Source organism: Podarcis gaigeae (genome assembly GCF_964106915.1).
Source record: "Podarcis gaigeae genome assembly, chromosome: 11".
In the NCBI taxonomy this organism is placed as follows: Eukaryota; Metazoa; Chordata; class Lepidosauria; order Squamata; family Lacertidae; genus Podarcis; species Podarcis gaigeae.
Window position 1 is genome coordinate 12648556 of NC_139687.1, and position 20802 is coordinate 12669357.

The window sequence follows — 20802 nt, forward strand, 5'->3', positions numbered from 1 at the left end:
TTCTGTGCTTGTCACCAATTGTTTATTGGAACTGGCAACTTTCACACTTTATAGTAACAGAACGACAGAAAAATAATGTTCACTATATACAGCCTTTGCACAGGCTACTTAACTATACACAAGGCATAGTGATCATGACAATCTAGTCTTTATAGTCATCTGTGCACAAAAAGACACCATCAGACATCATGTGAACATTACAGTGAAATGACATCACAAGTCCAGTGAAAATTCAGCATAATACAAAACATATCAATCTACTGCAAATGACATCCTTTAAAACAATAAGCATTTATTCAGTAGTCATTTAGCCAGAGTCTGAAGCAGAGATGTGTTGTGTAGTTATAAGTCTTTTAAGTGAAGCAACCTCTGCGGACAGATTTGCTATGCCCTGCTTCAAATACAAGTTCTCTGTCTCAGACACTTTGTAGGAATTGTCTTTAATGTCAGCCACTCCCGTTTTGCAGCCACTCTGATTTTTTTCAGTTAATTCCTTTTGATGGTGCCAGTGCTCTGGTTTCAGAGACCAGTCTTGAATATTAGTCACTTGGACAGAGAAAGGAGTGTGAGAAGTATGTACCAAATTTTGCACATCGTGCTTTTCGAGTTCAAAATGCCTTTTAGATGACATATCAATTGGTGACGTTAGTTTCTGGGTAGCATCATAGTCATTATCCAACGATTCCACTTTGATCTGCATGGCCTTAGCCTTAATTCTAAGCTTATGAGGCAGTGCAGAAGAGCTCACCTCTGGGACTTTAACTGTGGCATGATTGCTTTTAAGTTCAACAGGAGAGTGGATTGGGCCTTTAGGTACCTGCTGCTCATCTTCTCCATCTGATGACTTTCCGACAACACCGTCATCAGCCTCTGAAGTTCTTGGAGAATTACTAGAGGATCTGTTAACTTGCAACAGTGGAGGGGAATGTGAGTAGCCACTAAAGTTGCTCCCCATGAAATTTGGATACATGGATGTTGTATAGGAGCCTCTTTCATCTCGTGAATCCCTTGCATAGTTTTCCAGTTCCATTGGCTCCTGCTTTATGAGCTGGAACTTATTTTCAGGATTTTTGCAATTATTTTGTATAGGGCTCACTTGAGCATGATCTACTGATGACACTTCAGACACATCGGATAAAGAGCTTTGTGGCGAGTGCTTAATGACAGATATACAACTGCTGCCCACCATTGGTGGTTCATGCTCATCAATGAAAGAGTTAATACTTGATTTGGCATTCTGGTACTCCTGAAAATAAACAGCTGTTGAATTGCTGAGCTTCTGAACCTCTTGGGCATATGCTGAAGAGCTAATTAAACCAAACTTTAGCTTCAGTGAAAGTAACTCAGCTTTTAAAGTGGCATTTTCTTCTCCCAGTGCAATTAGTTTGTTCTCCAATACAAGGTCGTTCAGCCGCCGCTTTTCACGAGACCTTTTGGCAGCTTCATTATTTTTCCGCCGTTTTTCCCAATACATGGCATCTTTCTTTTCATCAGGAATGAATTCCCGCTTTCTCCGGCATGCTGAAGACTTGTTTTTTGCAATGCCTCCTTCACTGAGTAGCATTTCATCGCCGGTAGCTAGGTCATCAGATACATCTCCTAATGTAGAACTAAGTGCCATAATTTTGTCCACATTGCTACTTGTATCAGCGGGTGCCTGTTCTGTTTTAATGGACTGCATTTTTCTCAGCTGCATCAGAAGCAATTTTTAGTAGGTGTGCAAATAGTAACAGGATAAATTAATCTTCTAGGACTTCTTGAACCGTAACAACTGGATAAATACAGTAATTTTAAATCCATAAGCATTCTCCCATTTGTTCCATCATCTCAAGCATCATGTCGTCTTGGTAAAAATTGCTTCTGGGTAGGTTCAGCCTACAATCTTCGGAAAACACCTGTGGCACACAAAAGAATAATAATAATGATTAGTTTCTTGATTTTACAGTCTTTAAAATGTATGTGTGAATATTATTCAGAGTATCTTTTAGCTATTCATTCAGGAAAGAAAGCTCAAGTCATAAATCACTGAATGGCTTTACCATATTGGGCATATCTTAATAAACAGATAAACAGGTATATAGTACTTACATACCTTAAAAGAATTAAGATAATGTTAATGGGAAATTATATAAGCTCTAACCACATTCACTTGTAGTGACTTATTACTATTAATTATACATTTAATATCTTTCTTCCTCTCCTTTCCTGGGGTTTTTTAAGCAGAGGTTGGATGTCCATCTGTCATGGATGCTTTAGCTGAGATTCCTGCATTGCAGGGGATTGGACTAGATGACTATTGGGTCCCTCCCAACTCGTAAGATTCTGTGATTCCACCTTGGTATATTTTCCCAGGCTATCTCCCACCCAGGCATTGATCAGACCTAGACCAACTTAGCTTCAGCAAGTAGATTTTTTACTGCTGTGGAAAACACCTCATGCCATACCACAAACTGGAATGTGTAACTATGACTCACTTGAATTTAATCTGTATTGTTTACTCTTTCTCATTTTCCATCCAAAATAATAGCGACATATGGATTACTGATATATAGGTCAGTATAGCTTAACTATATTTTCCTTGCCTGACTTTCATATCACCTTTGGGCCAGAGGGGTGGTGGGATGGGACAGATTTTCACTCAGAAGCAGCTATAATTAACTCATAGAAGCCGGCTCTTTGTGCAAACTATGGGCCTAACAACATGTAACATCAATGACATGGTTAGCTATCATATTGTGGGTTGCTTAAAAATTAAAAACTCACAAGGTGTGGAGCAGCAATTGTTATCTGCAGCACCACAGTGCACGAGAAGGCGAGGGGAGGAAGGAATAGCTAAGACCACAGTAGCACCTCCAACCATTGAGTATATAATTAATAGGCAAGACGTAAGACAAGGGACGCAGGTGGCGCTGTGGGTTAAACCTAGGACTTGCCGATCAGAAGGTTGGCGGTTCGAATCCCTGCAACGGGATGAGCTCCTGTTGCTCGGTCCCTGCTCCTGCCAACCTAGCAGTTCGAAAGCACATCAAAGTGCAAGTAGATAAATAGGTAACGCTCTGATGGGAAGGTAAACGGCGTTTCCATGCGCTGCTCTCGTTCGCCAGAAGCGGCTTAGTCATGCTGGCCACATGACCCGGAAGCTGTACGGTGGCTCCCTTGGCCAATAAAGCGAGATGAGCGCCACAACCCCAGAGTCAGTCACGACTGGACCTAATGGTCAGGGGTCCCTTTACTTTTACCTTTACGGAAGACAGCATACTAATAATCACTCTGAATTCCAGAAAATCCTTTCTGTTTTGCAGATTTTAGTTAGCCACTTTCCCTGCTATGCTCCCCTACTGTAATTCGTATGATTCTGAAATTACTTCATTTTTCACTGGAAAACTTTAAATGGATTGCTGGTGACTGATTCTGCCCCGTATGGGTCTGTAACATCAATACACATCAAAGTTCCTAACAAGTGAGCAAGAGTGCATAGCTGGGCTAGCAGGAGTCACTTTGCTTGTCATCGTTTCCATGAATACAGTCATCGTGGTCCCCTGCCAAGAGTCAGAAAGAAGGCTTTGCTTTTTATAAGTTTCAGCTGTGAATTCTGCAGTCTGCATAACAAAGGGTATGATCTTCTCCTGTGCGGGTGTTGTGCCTGAGTGTGGAAGGCATGGGCATAGCCAAGGGGGGCTGGGGGGCAGCTGCCCCCCCAAATAACCAATCGAAATAAATGCAAATCTGAGGTTCTGCCCTCCCTAACAAAAGCCTCCCCCCCAAACAAAATTTGTGGCTACGTCCCATGGTGGAAGGTACAACAGAGTTCAGATTTCTCCACCTTCACCATAAGCATACACAGCCATTTGCTGTGTGATAAGAGCTGTGGGCGTATGTTTTGCAGATTCATTCTCTGGTGGGGCTGCAGAAAACTCCTGTCTAATCTCTGGAGAGGCACTGCCAGTAAGAGTAGAGTCTATTCAGCTATATGCATCAATGCTCTGACTTGGTATAAAAGCAGTTTCCAGTGTTTCTAGAAGACTTTGTGTGCCTCTAATATCCCTGTTGAGCCAGTTTCCTTCATTCAGTCAACAAAGAGCTGCTTTGACAGAGGAAAGTTAAATATCAGTTTGGAAAGCCAAGTACATTTTTAAAAAGTATGCAGAGAACTATGTCAAGTTTGATGCCCGCATGAAACCTAATTTACCAGGTCTCATTCACAAGCTAAAAGTATGCTTCATATTAATTTATCAAATTAATTCATATCAGAATGGCTGGTGTCAGTTATGGAGAGCAGGCTCTAGTGCACCTTTTTTACCAGGTGGTAGTGGTGATAAACCATTGATTTTATTTTATTTTTAAGCCTGCTTCCTTGATCTGAAAACATTGCTGTAGCAATTTACAGCTACAGTAACTTAAGAAATCTTTCTAAAGATAGACATTATAAATTATTTACATAGTACTTTTATAGCTAAGACATGCAACATCAGCAAAAAAATTCCTAGGAAGACATCTCCCAATTTGTCCACCAACATCATTTTAAAAAGGAAACGCATTCAATCTTGTTGTTATTGCAAGGATGTTATAATGGCAGTGCAACTGCTAAGTCAGAGCAAATGTTTCAAAATGAATTGTCAAAGTCTGAAGTGGCTTGAAGTCCTTATTTAATGCATCCCTATATAAACTATGTAATAATTATTGTCATTTTCAAATTAAATTCTGAGGTAGGTTCTGCAATATATCAAAGACCACTCATGAGTTTGTGGTCAACCTTAGATTCGAAGCCTAGGTTCTCAAATCCACATCCAAAACACTATTAAAGGGGACCAGCCTTTTCTGGTATTGTAACCACATAATACTTCTATATTTGGTAACTTTAAAAGCTCCTATTTCAATGTTTCTATTCTCAGTTTCACCAGATGGAGCAACATTCGAGACATAAATAATCTCATCTGCAATTCATACCAAAGGGAAATGAATGCAATGTATTAACTCAGGTTGGCTCACTCAATAAATGACAAGACTGTTAAGTAATTAGTGAAATAATATTCGTCTAACAACAACTTCTGACACTATATCCAAATGACAAAAGTTATTCTAACGTAGGTTTTTTTTCATACCTCAAAATCTACTCAAAATGGGAATAAATATATAAGCTATCAGTCAAGGAAAACAGTCTAAGGATGCAACAGAATGTGAAGCAGGCCAAAGTAGTCTCTGTAGCTTTTGCCATTGGTGCACTGCAGATCTGCACTAAACCACTGAGCCTCTTGGTCTAAACCACTGGGTCTCTTAGGCTTGCTGATCAGAAGGTCACCGGTTTGAATCCCTGCAACGTAGTAACCTCCTGTTGCTCTGTCCCAGCTCCTGCCAACATAGCAGTTCAAAAGCACACCAGTGCAAGTAGATAATACAGTTTCCCGCTCCGGCGGGAAAGTAAACTGTATTTCCGGGCGCTCTGGTTTCTGTCATGGTGTTCAGTTGTGCCAAATGCAGTTTAGTCCTGCTGGCCACATGACCCGGAAAGCTGTCTGTGGACAAATGCCGGCCACCTCGGCCTGAAAGCGAGATGAGCGCCACAACCCCATAGTCACCTTTGACTGGACTTGACTGTCGAGGGATCCTTTACCTTTATAGCTGTACCAAATGCATTGACATGCCAACCCCTCTAATTGATGGACCTTCCATAGTACATATTACAGGATCCAACAGCTTGGCACTACCTTAGGACTCTGGCATGCAACTGTTTGCAAGAAACAGGAGCAACTCTGCTCATAGAGGCACGGGCAATGGCAGACTCTTGGGTTCCTTACAGTGAAATGTGGAAGGCCTTCTGTTTAAATGGATGGGCTTACCATGACAGTGGCACCCTGTGGAGAAAACATTTTACATAAAGGCCACTTCATACCCTAGGCCACTTGAAGCAGATGCAAAATAGCAACCAACACCATTAATTGCAGATATTACCTGAATCAGATTTCAGTTTTTAACATGGCATTTTTTTCTTATTTATCCAGTATCTATGCAAAATTACTTTTAACTGCCATGGCATCCAGCATAATGTCCCCTTGAAGCCCCAAGGATGTGGGGGTCCAGCTAGCATGTCCGTTGAGGTTATTAGACTGAAGCAATGTGTGGAATATCTAGTAATTAGAAGGGGAACTCAAGCATTATCATTATGGTGATACAGAAACCAATGGTCCACACTGTTTTGTAGATTTAGGCTGTGCACTGCATTCTTTATTTCAAAGAGAGGGGTTTTCTTTTGTTCCCCTGGACCTTTCAAAAATAATTGAAAGAAAGGCGAGGTGCGATTTCCTTTCTCAATGAGAAAAGTATTCTTGAGGCTAACACGGTTTAAATTTCTGATAACAAAACTAATATTTACACTAGTCACAGACCTTAAGTGGTTTTGTTTCTCACACAATGCCTTTTAAAAGGGTCCCTATTCTATATGACATGCTAATGGTAAATCCACCAAACACAGCCAAAGCTACAATAGCCTTATCAATAGCTCCCTTGAACAGTTTGTTAAGCCAGCATTTATCCAAATGGAAAAGACAAAGCCTTATTTGTTAGTCACTCTGTGTGTGTGAGTCAGAATTTCATCTGACAATAGGATCAAAATGCATTTAATAAAAACAAGCTAATTTTACTTTGGCTATTTCTTATAATTTCTCTGGAAAGTATTAGTATGTAAGGTCATGACTCCTCCTACTGTATTTCAAATTCAGCCCTTTCCCCCTATGATTAATCTTGCAACTATTTTATCACTCCCTCCCTCAAAAAAAAGGGGGGAGTCTAAAACCAACTTTGAATGCTGCCTTACATTAGTCACTCTTGAAATTTCAGGTGCTTTTATAAACACTTTGAAAGTCGTTTGTAGCATGTTGTGTGCCAATGAAACAATCAATACACAGCCCTGTCTGCTTCATTATACAATTGTAACCACAGATTTATACTACTAATGCCTATTTTTTTTAATATGGCAATGACCTGATTGTGACTGGATAAGCATTTGAGTAGGGGCCTGGTTCGATCTCAGGAGGGGGATGCCAAAGAGCTGCAAAAGGATTGGCCTTTGGGAACCAACTATGCCCTCTTTTGCAACAATATAGTTGCAGCTTATCAACATCCCAGCTTTGAATATGTCAAAATCTCTCTTGCCCTCCCTGCTTCCACCACAAGCACAATTAGACTGTAATCCTATACCCACTTATCTTAAAATAAGCCCCATTGAACCCAGTGGGGCTTACCTCTGAGTATAGGATTGCTATTATGTATTATTTTCACTTGAATTGGTTGTGGGAAGGATCAGATTATTATTATTATATAACACTTGGAGTAAAAGAAAATAGAAGTGACTTCCGAAGACCAACGCTGATAAATACCCAAGCAGTAAGAAAGTTTCTAATGGATTCTACTGACGGAGCTGACCTTGCAATCTTTACTAATTCCTGCACAACACACAAAATTTTCACTTCTAAGGGGCAAAGCACAGAGATCTGGTTCTAAGCATGTGAACAGTTTCAATTAACATCAAAGGAGCTAACAAAGTTGTTTTAGTTGGCTGTTCTTCAGTTCCAAGCTCCACACTTTATAGGACAGAAGTCACAACATTTTAGAGACTCTTTATATTACAGTTGGTAGAGAATGGAGAATCTTAATCTTAGGATCATAGATTTGAGTGCCACATTGGGCAAAAAGATTCCTGTATGGCAGGAGGTTGGCCTTGGTGAACCTCGTGGTCCCTTCCAACTCTTCGATTCTATTCTATCCCTTTAAACTGAGCTGATGACTTAGCTGCTGTTTATATTTCAAGTCAGAATTACACCCATTATCATGACAGTACCTCAGGACCCATTTTAAATCAACAAAATTAAATTTCCATTGTTCCTGTGTTCAAGACAATTACAGTAGTACTTTGGAAGTCAAACAGCTTAGTTCCCGAACGTTTTGGCTCCCGAACAATGCAAACCCAGAAGTCACTGTTCCGGTTTGCAAACTATAATTGGAACCTGAATGTCTGATGGGGCTTCCGCAGCTTCCAATTGGCTGCAGGAAGCTCCTGCAGCCAATCAGAAGCCGCACCTTCATAGAATCATAGAGTTGGAAGAGACCACAAGAGTCATCGAGTCCAACCCCCTGCCAAGCAGGAAGCACCATCAGAGCACTCCTGACATATGGTTGTCAAGCCTCTGCTTAAAGACCTCCAAAGAAGGAGACTCCACCACACTCCTTGGCAGCAAATTCCACTGTCGAACAGCTCTTACTGTCAGGAAGTTCTTCCTAATGTTTAGGTGGAATCTTCTTTCTTGTAGTTTGGATCCATTGCTCCATGTCCGCTTCTCTGGAACAGCAGAAAACAACCTTTCTCCCTCCTCTATGTGACATCCTTTTATATATTTGAACATGGCTATCATATCACCCCTTAACCTCCTCTTCTCCAGGCTAAACATGCCCAGCTCCCTTAGCCGTACCTTGGTTTTCGAAAGTTTTGAAGTCAAAAGGATTCCATTCGTCTTCCAAGGCACGACTGTATTATCTCAGCTGGCTGAACTGAGAGTGTTATCACCTATTTTGACTACTCACACTGAACACAAATTCAGATTTGCAGAACATCTCAGCCTCAGTTGCCCATCTGTAAAATAGAACTAAAGTTGCCATCACAGGGCTATTAGGATAATGGACTCAATAAGACGGTTTAATAAGTAGACTGCTTTTTCATTCTTACTCTGTCCATCATTCTAATAACCCTGTGATGAGCTATTCTTAAAAAAGGCTATGCAAGTGATACATTATCATTAATACAATTTCTACACTTTTCAGAAAAAGGAGAAACACCGCCATTCCTATTTTTCAGATAAATGGGGAGAAAAAGCTGAGTACACTGCTTTAGAAGTGAGATCGCAAGCCCAGCAAAGAAATGTGGATAAGCAAGAGAATTATCATGCCTGGTATGGAGGTGGGGACAAAAGCTGGGACAGAGATAGAACCAGCTATTAACAAGATAAACTCTATGTAACCAAAAGAGTACTTGCTAGGGAAGCCTGGTGCAACAGGTCTGTAACTTTAAGTTAAATTCTACAGAATTTAGACTTTAAGTGGCCACATTGGAAATGCAATGTTTTATGTTACAACGCAGAGTTTCATTTTGTTATTGGAAGGCATACAAATGCAGCCATCATTTTATGACTGAGGGCTAAGCCACACTTCCATTTGCCCGTGCTTTCTAGGCAGATGTTTGTATAAATTCAGCAGTAAACAGAGGGTTTTCCCAGAGAAAGAGGCAGGAGAAAATAAAAACCACTTGGAACCATCCCTAGTAAGCATGGGACAAATGGAAGTTTGGATAAGCCCGAGTCCCTGATTTTGTAAGGTGCTTTGCTGCTGAGGTTACAACACTCACACGTCAAAAGGTGTCAGAAGTGTTCAGAGGTTATAGGGTCAGCATATAATTAAATTGTAGGTCAGTAACACACATATGCAAGATATTTCTTCTCCATACGAGCTATGAAAATAAAATAAAGAGGAAAACCTTAGAAGAAAATGTCATCTACTTAATATGTGTTAGAAATCACATTCACAAAGGAATTCTGAAGCATATGAGCTACATGCAGTGCTGCAATATTTCTGTTTCTCGCAGAGGAAAAACTGGAAAGTGATGTAATTGTCACCATGAATGAGTAGTACAGTTATTGTTTGTTCTGATAATTACAAATTAATTAATAACAAATATACTTTCCAAAGATAAATCACACAAATTATCACTATTTTCAGATCAGGATTGTCTTAAAAGGCAGTTTTCACATCACTTACATTATATTGTTTCAAAGAATGCAATGGAACAACTGTTGTGTAATTCTCTCTCTCACTCACTCACACACACAGAGAGAGAGAGAGTATTGAATTTTTCTCATTTTATTTTCCTATGGTTGTTTGGCATTTTTTCACTCATAAAATAGTTTGGGCTCTTTCTAATGAAAGTTCCTCTTTGTTGTTTTTCTCCTCGAGAGCAGGTGAAAGGATAATGGAATTTTAGAGCTGATCCTCAAATAAAGTTTCTATTCTATTTAAAACAAATGGCTCACTTCTGACTTAGCTTTGTATATTTCCATCTGCTCAAAAGGCTATCCTTAGCACAATGCCTCAGCTACTGATCTCATAGTTCCAGTTGATTTCTATGGTGTTTGTGTGGAAGCAGCACCTGGTGGATTAATTAGTGTACTCTCAAATGACCACATTGAGGTCACTGATGCCACTGATTTAATACAAATTTAATAAATAATAAAAGAACAATAACACTTGCAAATCTAAGGACCTGTCTTTTTGCTTTAACATATTTACATCCCTTCTAAATAGCACTACTGTGTACCATATGTTTAATTTAAGTAGGCCAAGAAACTCTATTGACTTCAACAAGTCATACAAAACTACATCAAGAATTGCAGCTCCCAGAATTTCATTTGGGTAACTTAAAATGCAAATATATGCTGGGCAATTCCACAGCTTTCCGGTTAATCCATTGGGCTAATCCATAGAAAGTTAAAAATACAAATGGTGGATCAGATTGATTCATTGTTGACTGCAGGTGAAATCTACCTGATATGGAGTTAAGACAGGAGCAATCAGACTTCCTGATCACAAATTCTACTGTCCAAAGGCCAGTTCTGTAGCCTGTTGTGAGATGGGACCACTTGATTGTCATGTAACTAAAAATCTCACATAACACCGCTCTTTACAAATTCACAGACTTATTTTGTGCTAATAGTCACTCATTTCCATCGATGGATATAACTGGCACTGTACAGTGGTACCTCGGGTTACATACGCTTCAGGTTACATATGCTTCAGGTAACAGACTCCGCTAACCAAGAAATATTACCTTGGGTTAAGAACTTTGCTTCAGGATGAGAACAGAAATCGTGCAGCAGGAGGCCCCATTAGCTAAAGTGGTGCTTCAGGTTAAGAACAGTTTCAGGTTAAGAACGGACCTCCAGAACGAATTAAGTTCTTAACCTGAGGTACCACTGTATTTCATAATATAATCCACTCCCAAGTCAGGGGTTGTCAAAAGGACCATTTCCCAGAGCAAAGGTCTCTTACATAATATGCTAAACATTAATTCAGTGCTAATTTGGGCAAAGAACAATGAAAGTACAGTTTGGGTAGTCCAACTTCTCATGCCAAGTGGGCCACAAGAGTACTTCCACACGGAACCCATGGGCCGCACACTGCCTTGTGCAGGGGGTCGGGGAGCGAAACAGGGTCCTAGAGCCCTGCCACCTAGAGCCCTGCCTTCCCAAAGCTGAGGAAACACTAGCTTGGCTTTGGGAAGAAGACAGGAGGCCCCAAAGTCCAACACCTTCCTTACCCAGCTTTGGGAAGGCAGAATAAGGGCTGCAAGGGGGGGGGAATGGTGCCAAAGGCTGCCCTGGTTATTTATTTATCGTTCATTCATTCATTCATTCATTCATTCATTGAACTTATATACTGCCCTATACCTGGAGGTCTCAGGGCAGTTCACAGAAAAGAGCACAATATATAAAATCAAGATAAAAACAATAACCCAATAACAGTCCCTCCCCTTAAAAAAGAGCTACATTTTAAAAGGGTATAGGATGTTGATCAGGACAACCAAAGGCCGGGTTAAAAAGGAAATTTTTTACCTGGCACCTAAAGGTGTGTAATGAAGGCACCAGGTGAACTTCCCTGGGGAGAGCATCCCACAGATGGGGAGCCACTGCAGGGAAGGCCCCGTTCTCGTGTTGCCATCCTCCAGACCTCTCGAGGAGGAAGCACATGAAGGAGGGCCTATTGCAAATTTTCTAAATAAAAATAAAATGTAATTTCTATTGCTTCTTACTTAAAGGTAAAGGTAAAGGTACCCCTGCCCGTACGGGCCAATCTTGACAGACTCTGGGGTTGTGCGCCCATCTCACTCAAGAGGCCAGGTGCCAGCGCTGTCCGGAGACACTTCCGGGTCACGTGGCCAGTGTGACAAAGCTGCATCTGGCGAGCCAGAGCCGCACACGGAAACGCCGTTTACCTTCCCGCTGGTAAGCGGTCCCTATTTATCTACTTGCACCCGGAGGTGCTTTCGAACTGCTAGGTTGGCAGGCGCTGGGACCGAGCAGCGGGAGCGCACCCCGCCGCAGGGATTCGAACCGCCGACCTTTCGATCGGCAAGTCCTAGGCGCTGAGGCTTTTAACCCACAGCGCCACCTGCGTCCCCGCTTCTTAGAATCATAGAATTGTAGAGTTGGAAGGGACCCTAAGGATCTTCCAGTCCAAACCCATTAGAAAGCAGGAATATGCAGCTATCCTATACAGTGGTACCTCAGGTTACATACGCTTCAGGTTACAGACTCCGCTAACCCAGAAATAGTACCTCAGGTTAAGAACTTTGCCTCAGGATGGGAACAGAAATCATGCTCCAGCAGCGCGATAGCAGCAGGAGGCCCCATTAGCTAAAGTGGTGCTTCAGGTTAAGAACAGTTTCAGGTTAAGTACGGACCTCCAGAATGAATTAAGTACTTAACCCGAGGTACCACTGTATGAGTATCAAACCTGCAACCTTGGTGTTATCCACACCATAGCTTTCGGCTACCAGTGTTGATTAAAGTAGCAAGTTTTTCACTTGATAAATTTGTGACATTCAAACTAAAAGTATTAATGGTTTAAAATCATTTGAAGCTTCACCTGAAGACCCATAGGGTTTCTCTCACACAAAAGGCTGTGCACCTGATAGCAAGGTCATCAAGAAGAATCTGTAAGCTGATGAGTCAGATCTGTTGCTTACTGTTTTTTTATGCAACAGCCCTCAACAAAACATTTCATTGTTCAGGTTATTGCATCACTGTGATGTTATAATAACCGTAGATTAGGGGGGGAAATAATTGCAACAAGGCAGCCATCTGGGGAAAAAGAACGTCATTACATAAATGAAGTTTGCACAACCTTTAGCAAAGGGAGCCCAGTTTAAAATAAGTGAAAGATAAAAGCGCAGCAGTGATTGATTTCCTGCAGAGATTACGCATGCATAGCTAGCACTGTTTTCCTTCACAGGGGAAGATAAACTGCAAGAATCCTGAGTAAGCTCACATTGTTTATGGGAGGCTGTGAGATTTTTAACAGCTCTCCAACCGTTGCCTTAAAAACAAACACACACACACACACACGTAACCAAGATCTTGAAACATACTAATTCTAGAAAACTGGACAGTATGAAGACTAGTTAGCAATCCCTGAAATAATAGATGGAAATTAAAAAGAGAAAGAAACCTGTTAATACATTGGTGTAATACATGCTGGCACGCTGTGGATATTAATATATCATTAATTTAGACCCTTTTTTCCTTCACTTTCCCTGACATTCCATGTATTTTGGGGTTGGGGGCCTACAAGAATGCATAAAATTGCACATGGTGGGGAAGAAACACCAGTCTCAAGCTCCAGGGTGGTTCTGAAGCCAAAGAACCTGTCCACGTCACCCTGGGCAACTTTGGACCCAAGTTACTTTGAATTTGGAGACAAGCTGAATGTCTCTGAAGCATAGCCTTGTGCTTGGTCCAAAGCAAATCCAAAACCTTAGTAACTGGTAGCATAAAAGATCCGTATCATTCCTGAGAGCCAGCATAGGCCAATTGATTTCAGGCCCATATTTTCCTCCCATCTGAATCATGCTTCGAGGGTAGCCTTGGGCAAATCATTATTTCTCAGCCTCAGTTTCAGACACGATCAAAATTTGATGTTTGTGGCAATAAAATGAGGTGAAACCTTACATAACGAGAACTCTGCATGATTTGAATAAATTTCCTCACAATACTATTTAAATCTTGGAGCCAAAGTCTATAAACTCTATTCTGGATTACATGCACACAGGCAAAGTGCTGGTCAGTTTTTTTTTTAGTACATACGGAAAGGGCACCAATTAAAGTTCTGGATAATATTGCTCAATAAACCTGTGTGTGCTGGGCTCAGAATAAAGATTTCCAGGGATGCCTAAAGCATCTCGTATGCCTGAAGAAAGTTCCTTAGTTAATCTGTAGCCAATCTCTGAGGCTTCTGTATAAAAAGTCAAGGGTGTATTTAACAAACAATCCTGAAGCTTGTTTGTGATCCATTTTGTCCTGAATAAATAATTACAGGAGGAAAATTAAAGTTAAAATGTAACTGAAATTGTTTCAATAACATTGACACAATTCCAGCTACAGTGAATGAGAATACTCAGCAAATCCTCAAAACGTATGTGGTGCACACCACATATTATTAAATCAAGGACATAAATTATGACATGGCTTGAGGAAAATTCAATAGTCAAGTAAATCAGTAGTTATCAGAATATATAGCATCGGAGCTAGTATTAAGCAAATTTAATCTGCTTTAAGACTTTATCTGCCATTTCCTTGAATTGGTTTATTATTTGCTGTTAACCAGCCTGATACAGTATAAGGAAGTGTGGTATACAAGTGTGTTAAATAAATAAATTAGCAAAGGCACAAGTTGTTTTAATTCATTTAATTGTTTTTTTGTAAGTCACTTGGGTGTTTCATTTGGGGGTAGGGAGGGACTAACAAATAAAACAAATAAATCCACTGAGTATTTGAAAGTTCTCAGCATATGTATCACTCAAAAAAAAATTCAAAAAATCCGTCTACTCTGATTTCATAACAGTCATACATCGTGTTGCGTCCCGCTTGTTACGGACTTTCAGCTTATGAACACGGCAAACCCGGAAGTGTTTACTTCCAGGTTCGCCGCATGCGCAAAAGCCATCTCTCGACACACACAGAAGTGATCTCCATGCTTCATGCAGAAGCGCTTGATCACGCTGCGCACATGCGCAGAAGAGGCGCTTTAGTTGCGGCCTTTTCGGGGTGCAAATGACACCCTGAAACAGATTAAGTCCGCAACTAGAGGTACCACTGTATTTCCAGCAACTGATGGAAACAATTAAAACCTGCAACTTGAAAACAATTGAAATCTAAGAATTTTTGACCTCAGTAAATTTTGATATGTCCTGCTGCATTCATACACTATGGCATGCTGGCAAATTTTGGGTGTATGAACAATACAATTCTATACATGTTTACTCAGAAATAAATGCTATTGAGTTCAATGGGGTTTACCGCCTTACAGGACATCTTTGGGAGAAGAAAAGGCTAAGGAGTAAAAACCCACACAAATCTGGAGTGGAGTTCCTAAGACAGTTGGAGTGTGTCTTGTACGCCTCCTTCCAGCAACTCCTGCAGCCAAGCTGATGCCAAATATATTGTTCTGCCTTCCTTTGGACCACAATGGCGAGGCCAAGAAGGTCTTCACATCCGGGCAGCCCAGGACCTCCATACACCCTGCCCAGACTTGCATGGGAGGCAGTAGTTACAAGTTATCAGTATCTGCAACCACAGCAAGCTCTGTGATTCTCCATAGGTCTGACCTCACCTTCTGCCCTGGAGGCACATTCCATTGTCTCTCAAGACAGATGTATGCCAACAAACAACAGCTAGGTAAAATGACTACAGGATTGCAGCTTGCTTATTCCACTGCCCTAGCACTCTGGAGCCATTTAATCAATTATATGATGCACTAAGTATTGTGTTAGTTCATCTTACCACAACACTGCATGCGTAAATGTAAATATGTTGGGTGAGGACGTTTTAGAAGCCTATTGCCCGTCATGGTTCTTTGTCTACACATGTATTATCTTTCAAGAGATGCACATGAGGCAACCCACATTTTTTCTTTAAAAATATGCTTTGTCTACTAAGGAAGTTTGGTAATAAGGAAACACAGTTATATGGCTCTACGTTTATGTTCATTGCGTGCTCCAAACTCACCTGAGTACACATTTATGAATGTCTGGTCAAAGGGAATCTAGCCAGGCCTACAGTGAATATGCCATTGGGTTATTTTGCTACCTTGTGATGAATTTCCAAGGGGGGAATGGGGAAATCTATCAATCTTTTGTTTAAATCTATGGTTCCAATAGCTATAAACTAACTGAATTTTTTTAAAAAATATATTCTCAAAAGTTACCCTTAGCCAGCTGGGTTGTGACCATTAGGAAAAGGTATGAAATCATGGCATTGTAAGGGACTAAAATTTAAGACTCCTGAAGAGTAGATACCGTAATTCTGGGTGATGAGGTGCAGCATCTTCCTCTAAGCATGCAAATAGCTTTAGAGTACAGTGGTACCTCGGGTTACATACACTTCAGGTTACATACGCTTCAGGTTACTCCACTAACCCAGAAATAGTGCTTCAGGTTAAGAACTTTGCTTCAGGATAAGAACAGAAATTGGGTTCCTGCGGCGTGGTGGCAGCGGGAGGCCCCATTAGCTAAAGTGGTGCTTCAGGTTAAGAACAGTTTCAGGTTAAGAACGGACCTCCAGAACGAATTAAGTACTTAACCCGAGGTACCACTGTACATCTATACTATGAGTAATCCTTGCTACAATGAGTACAAAAGCTGAGTGTCCGGGGGGGGGGGGGGAGTTGAGGCAGGAATGAGCAATGAACGAAAGCATAAACAGTGACAAGGCAGGAAGTGAGTGGCATCACCAAGATCCTCTGTTATCTCACGGACCATTGTGGAAGCTTCTATAGGGATGAGATGGTGGTGTGTATCTATTCCATGGCAATGCAGAGCTGGGAGAAAAGTGGTGGTGCACTTTCTCCAGACTAATGGTGACTCCAGCCAAACTGATCGTGGTACACAGGGTTATTATCCTTGGCCTTGAGACCACTGTCCAAGCATGCTGTTGCTTCAATCCATAGGTTTTCCAACTTTTTGATTAGTATGCCTGTATGCTACACAACTTCTGAAATGTTCCACTGACAGATTACATCAAGTTCTCTATGTGCAGAAATATGGGTACCCATTTTAAAAATAACATGAAAATGTGGCCATAGTCATGCGACATAGTCATGTTTTCTCTCTTGTCGCTCTAAAAGGTTGGAAAAATTAGCCTTAAAGGTTTAGCCAAAAATACATGCTTTTAAATAGCAACACATTAACATTTGTTTCAATGTCATTATTTGGGTGCCTGACTCAGAACTACAGCCTTCAGATTGGCACCAATACAATGAAGTCAGCAGTGAAGCTGCCTACTCAGTTTCAGCAAGCTTTGGATCAGCCGAGACATAATGGCAAAGCATTTGAAGTCAAGACTTCCTAAACTTCTTTGCAAGGTTGTCAGCACTACCAGATTTCTGTGAAATGAGGGGAGCCGGTGTTAAACTGCCAGGAATTCTTACAACAAAAACAGGGAGCATCGGACGATAGAAGGGGAAAATAACCCAAACATTTCTAATCCTTATAATGGATGCGAGTACAGACTTAAAATGATAGGTAAATAAATATATATAAGTGCAATGCTGCTGGAGTTTTTCTTAACTATATACACTTGTGTGGTAATAGCTACAAAGGTTAATAACACCTTTGTGACACACCTGTGACACAACACCTGAGGTCATCTGTCACGACTTGGCTGTGTAACATTTACCACTGGACCAGTTACAGATAGGTAGCCGTGTTGGTCTGCCATAGTCAAAACAAAAAATTCCTTCCAGTAGCACCTTAAAGACCAACTAAATTAGTTCTTGGTATGAGCTTTCGTGTGCATGCACACTTCTTCAGATACACACTTCAGATTTACCACTGGAATTATTCTCTGATCATAAGATGCTCCTCATACTAAGTTAAACCATCTATACTGGCTGGAAACGTCTCTCCAGATTATCAGACAAGCGGCTCTCCACAGATGCCCTGCCACTGTATTACAGCCTTTCATTTCTTCCTTCCACCAGTAGAATACAGTTGTTTTGAAATCATGGAAATGCTTTGACTTGGGCAACACATATAACTAGACTAACTGCTGCCATACTTAGTCCCCAGTCCTTTAGGGCCTAACCCCCAGGATTTGCCTGGTCCTCGGCACACTAAGGCTGTGTATACGCTAAACATTAAAGTTGAAGCACATTGCTTCTCTCAAAGGATTCTGGGCACTGTAGGTTCACCCCTTACCAGATTACAATTCCTGGCAACTCTTAACAAACTACAGTGTAGGGCTGGGCAATGTATCAGTGCATCGTCCAAAATCTGTTTGGAGTCCACATTGTGGTAACAGCTTCATAATATTTGGCATGGTGATATCTTGTGAATTGCAATGTGTGCGCGCATGCGCTATGTAAAAAAATGCAATGTGAGAAAAAGCGTGAAGCTGGTCATCGCTTCTCTCATTCCTGCCACCCCTGTTGCTCTGTGCTACAAAATAACAATTGCAACACAATGTTAAAGGTAAGTAAAAATGTATCCGTTCTAGACTCCCAAGTAGTAGCAGTTGCCCAGACATTACCCCATTCACCACTACATAGTTCCATCCTTTTTTGAGACATCATGATATATCGGTACATCCAATAAACAGCTGGTGATAAATCACGATGTTGAAAACCGGACATTGCTCAGCCCTACTCAGTGTCCAACATGCTTTGAGAGAAAGAGTGTGTTTTAAAGGTGAAGTATGCAGACAACCTTCATGACCTGGGAGTAAGCTCTACTCAACACATGTACGCATGCATAGGGCAGGAATTAACTCTGAGTAAAAATGCACTAAAGTGTGCCGGCAAAGCTTGTTTTCCTGGCAGCAGTTAGCAATAATTACTTTATAGCTACTGTAAAAAAACAAAAGCCAGCAGCACTCTTGAATATGCAGGGAAATTACCAAACTAGTAACACCATTGGCAACAGTAGTTAAATCCTTTCCTTTCTGGAAATGCCACCTGCAGTATCCCCTCCTCACTTTTTTTTTTGGGGGGGGGGGACGACGGTAATAATCTGCAAATGGATATGAGCCTCATCACACATCCCTGTTGTTTTAACAAGTAATTATTCCACCTCCAGTAAGCACCCCTTACAGGAATTAATGCTGTCCCCATTGCCCCCATAACACTGACCTGGTTAAGAAGTCTGAATTGTGGAAAATCTCCGAGGAAAGGCTTGGGCCAAGGAAAGGGGAAGGGGGGCTGGGGTTTTTGGTGTTTTTACTTAGAAGCCAATGTGCTATAGGGGAGCTAAATAGGCATCCTTTATACACACGATGGAGTGTTTGGGACTTTTCGTTTCTGCACAGTTTACATGAAAGGTAATGAGCGCGCGCGCAAACGCCCATTCGCTTTTGCGCAAGAGCAAAAATTCTGGAGAGAAAGCTCCTCGTCAGCCAATTGCGCCCAAGGAGGGGCGGCATTCCAGGCTGCCCAAGGAGGCGCAAAAGCGGACGAGGTCGCCGTCAAACACGCGCGCGCCCAACCTTCGCTCTGTTTCGGGAGGAAACGTGAGAGCTGCCAGCTCCGTTGCCAAGTCTGGAGGGGCGGAGAGAAAGCGGGGCCCGGGAGGGTGGAGAAGCCAGAGCGAGGAGCTCTTGGGCCCGCCCCCCCCCGTCGTTGCAAGAGCGAGTACACACGCTACGTGACTGGAGCCGCATCCCTCCCCGGGGCCAGCTTGTTCTGCTCGCGCTCCCTGTCCGTGCAAAACGACCGCTCTCCTGCCTTATTTACTCCTCTCGCCGACTCCGCTCCAGCCCGCCTGCCTCCTCCTCTTGTGCGCCCTCTCTCCCCGCAGCTCTGCCTCGCCTTCTCTCCACCCCCACCCCCCCCCCTTCGCAGAACAAAGGAATGCAAAGCGCGGCGGCAGCAGCGCCATCCAGGCCCCTTCCAACGCGCGCTCCGGCCCCAGTCATAACAACCAACGCCTAAGGCGGCTCGAGAGCCCTCGGGCGGCAGGCGGGCAGGCAGCGCAAGCTCCCTCGTTGCCCGACGCCCCCGGTCTCGGAGAAGCGCCGGGCTCTCCCGAGTCCAGAAGGAGTTCTTCCCCTCCCGGCTCGGCACCTCTTAGCTGTCCTCTGAACGCACAAACGTACCCGAATTACGCGCCGGTTACTTCTAAGGGGTCGTAGTGGGACCCTTGTTAATCGGGGCAAGAGCTCTGACTCGAATGCAGAAAGACCTCGGTCTCTCATTAAAAGAGCCACTAGCAGAAAATCAACAATTGTCGAACCCGATTTTGCGCTCCTCGCCACCCCCAACCCCGCGCAAACCTTGGATTTCTGAACCTTCTTATATTTTTAGAGTGATTCCGCATCAGGATTTCTCTCCCCCCCTTTTTTTTTTGGAAAAACAAGCCCCCACCCCCACCCAGACGGGTTTAATAGTTGCAAAACGACACGATTGCGAGAGTGGCATAGATTTCGATCGCACGCTGGGATTCTAGCCATCTGAAATGTGCTACTGACCTAAATCAGGCTGGGCATTGTTGTTGGGTGTGTGTTTTGCAACGTTACGCCGACCGTCACATATGTTGAAATAAAGACTCCGCACCCCGCGCGCACCCTCCCCCTCCGCCTTTCGCCCCCCGCGCCAGCCCGACTTTGTCGTTCTTGGTTGCAAATTGCAGGGGCTACGACGAGATCAGAGGCACCTCTCACTTTCCCCAGAAATGCGTAACAAGTTTGTGTATATATAAGCTTGTGTGTGTGTGTGTGTGTGTGTGTATGTATGTATGTATATATGGAGGAGGGTGAATCATGCACGAAAGCCAACACCTACCAAGCCACTTGATGTGTGAGCGAAATGCCGTCCTAAAAATACCAGCCTTATCAAAACGTCTCCCAAGGCGTGGAGTTGAAAACGCCAGCAAATGTCCTTGAACGTCTATTTGCACAGCTCTGGAGAAAAGACCAGAAATAGCCCACGGAGCCACAATTGCTCAAATGTGATAGGGCTAAATATAGACGTGCACAATTTTCGTTTTAAGGGACGTGG

The 20802-nt window shown here is 42.4% G+C and overlaps 1 protein-coding gene and 1 long non-coding RNA gene across 6 annotated transcripts in view; one reads left to right on the forward strand and one right to left on the reverse strand.

Moving 5' to 3' along the window:
• Positions 1-11821, forward strand: part of LOC310826826 — a 38189-nt gene extending 26368 nt beyond the window's left edge. For 2 of the 4 annotated variants that reach the window (XR_014555996.1, XR_014555997.1), the window contains exon 3: positions 8812-11821. This is a non-coding gene — a long non-coding RNA (uncharacterized lncRNA). Of the gene's footprint in view, positions 1-1904; positions 2553-3466; positions 3614-5672; positions 5763-8811 lie in introns of those variants that run through there. The other 2 variants (XR_014555999.1, XR_014556000.1) reach the window with 2 other exon arrangements.
• Positions 1-20802, reverse strand: part of NFIL3 (nuclear factor, interleukin 3 regulated) — a 22685-nt gene continuing 1883 nt past the window's right edge. For both annotated transcript variants that reach the window (XM_083702078.1, XM_083702079.1), the window contains exon 2: positions 1-1895. In XM_083702078.1, the coding sequence (XP_083558204.1) occupies positions 308-1696 (1389 nt within the window). In that variant the 5' untranslated portion in view covers positions 1697-1895 and the 3' untranslated portion in view covers positions 1-307. The remainder of the gene's footprint in view (positions 1896-20802) is intronic.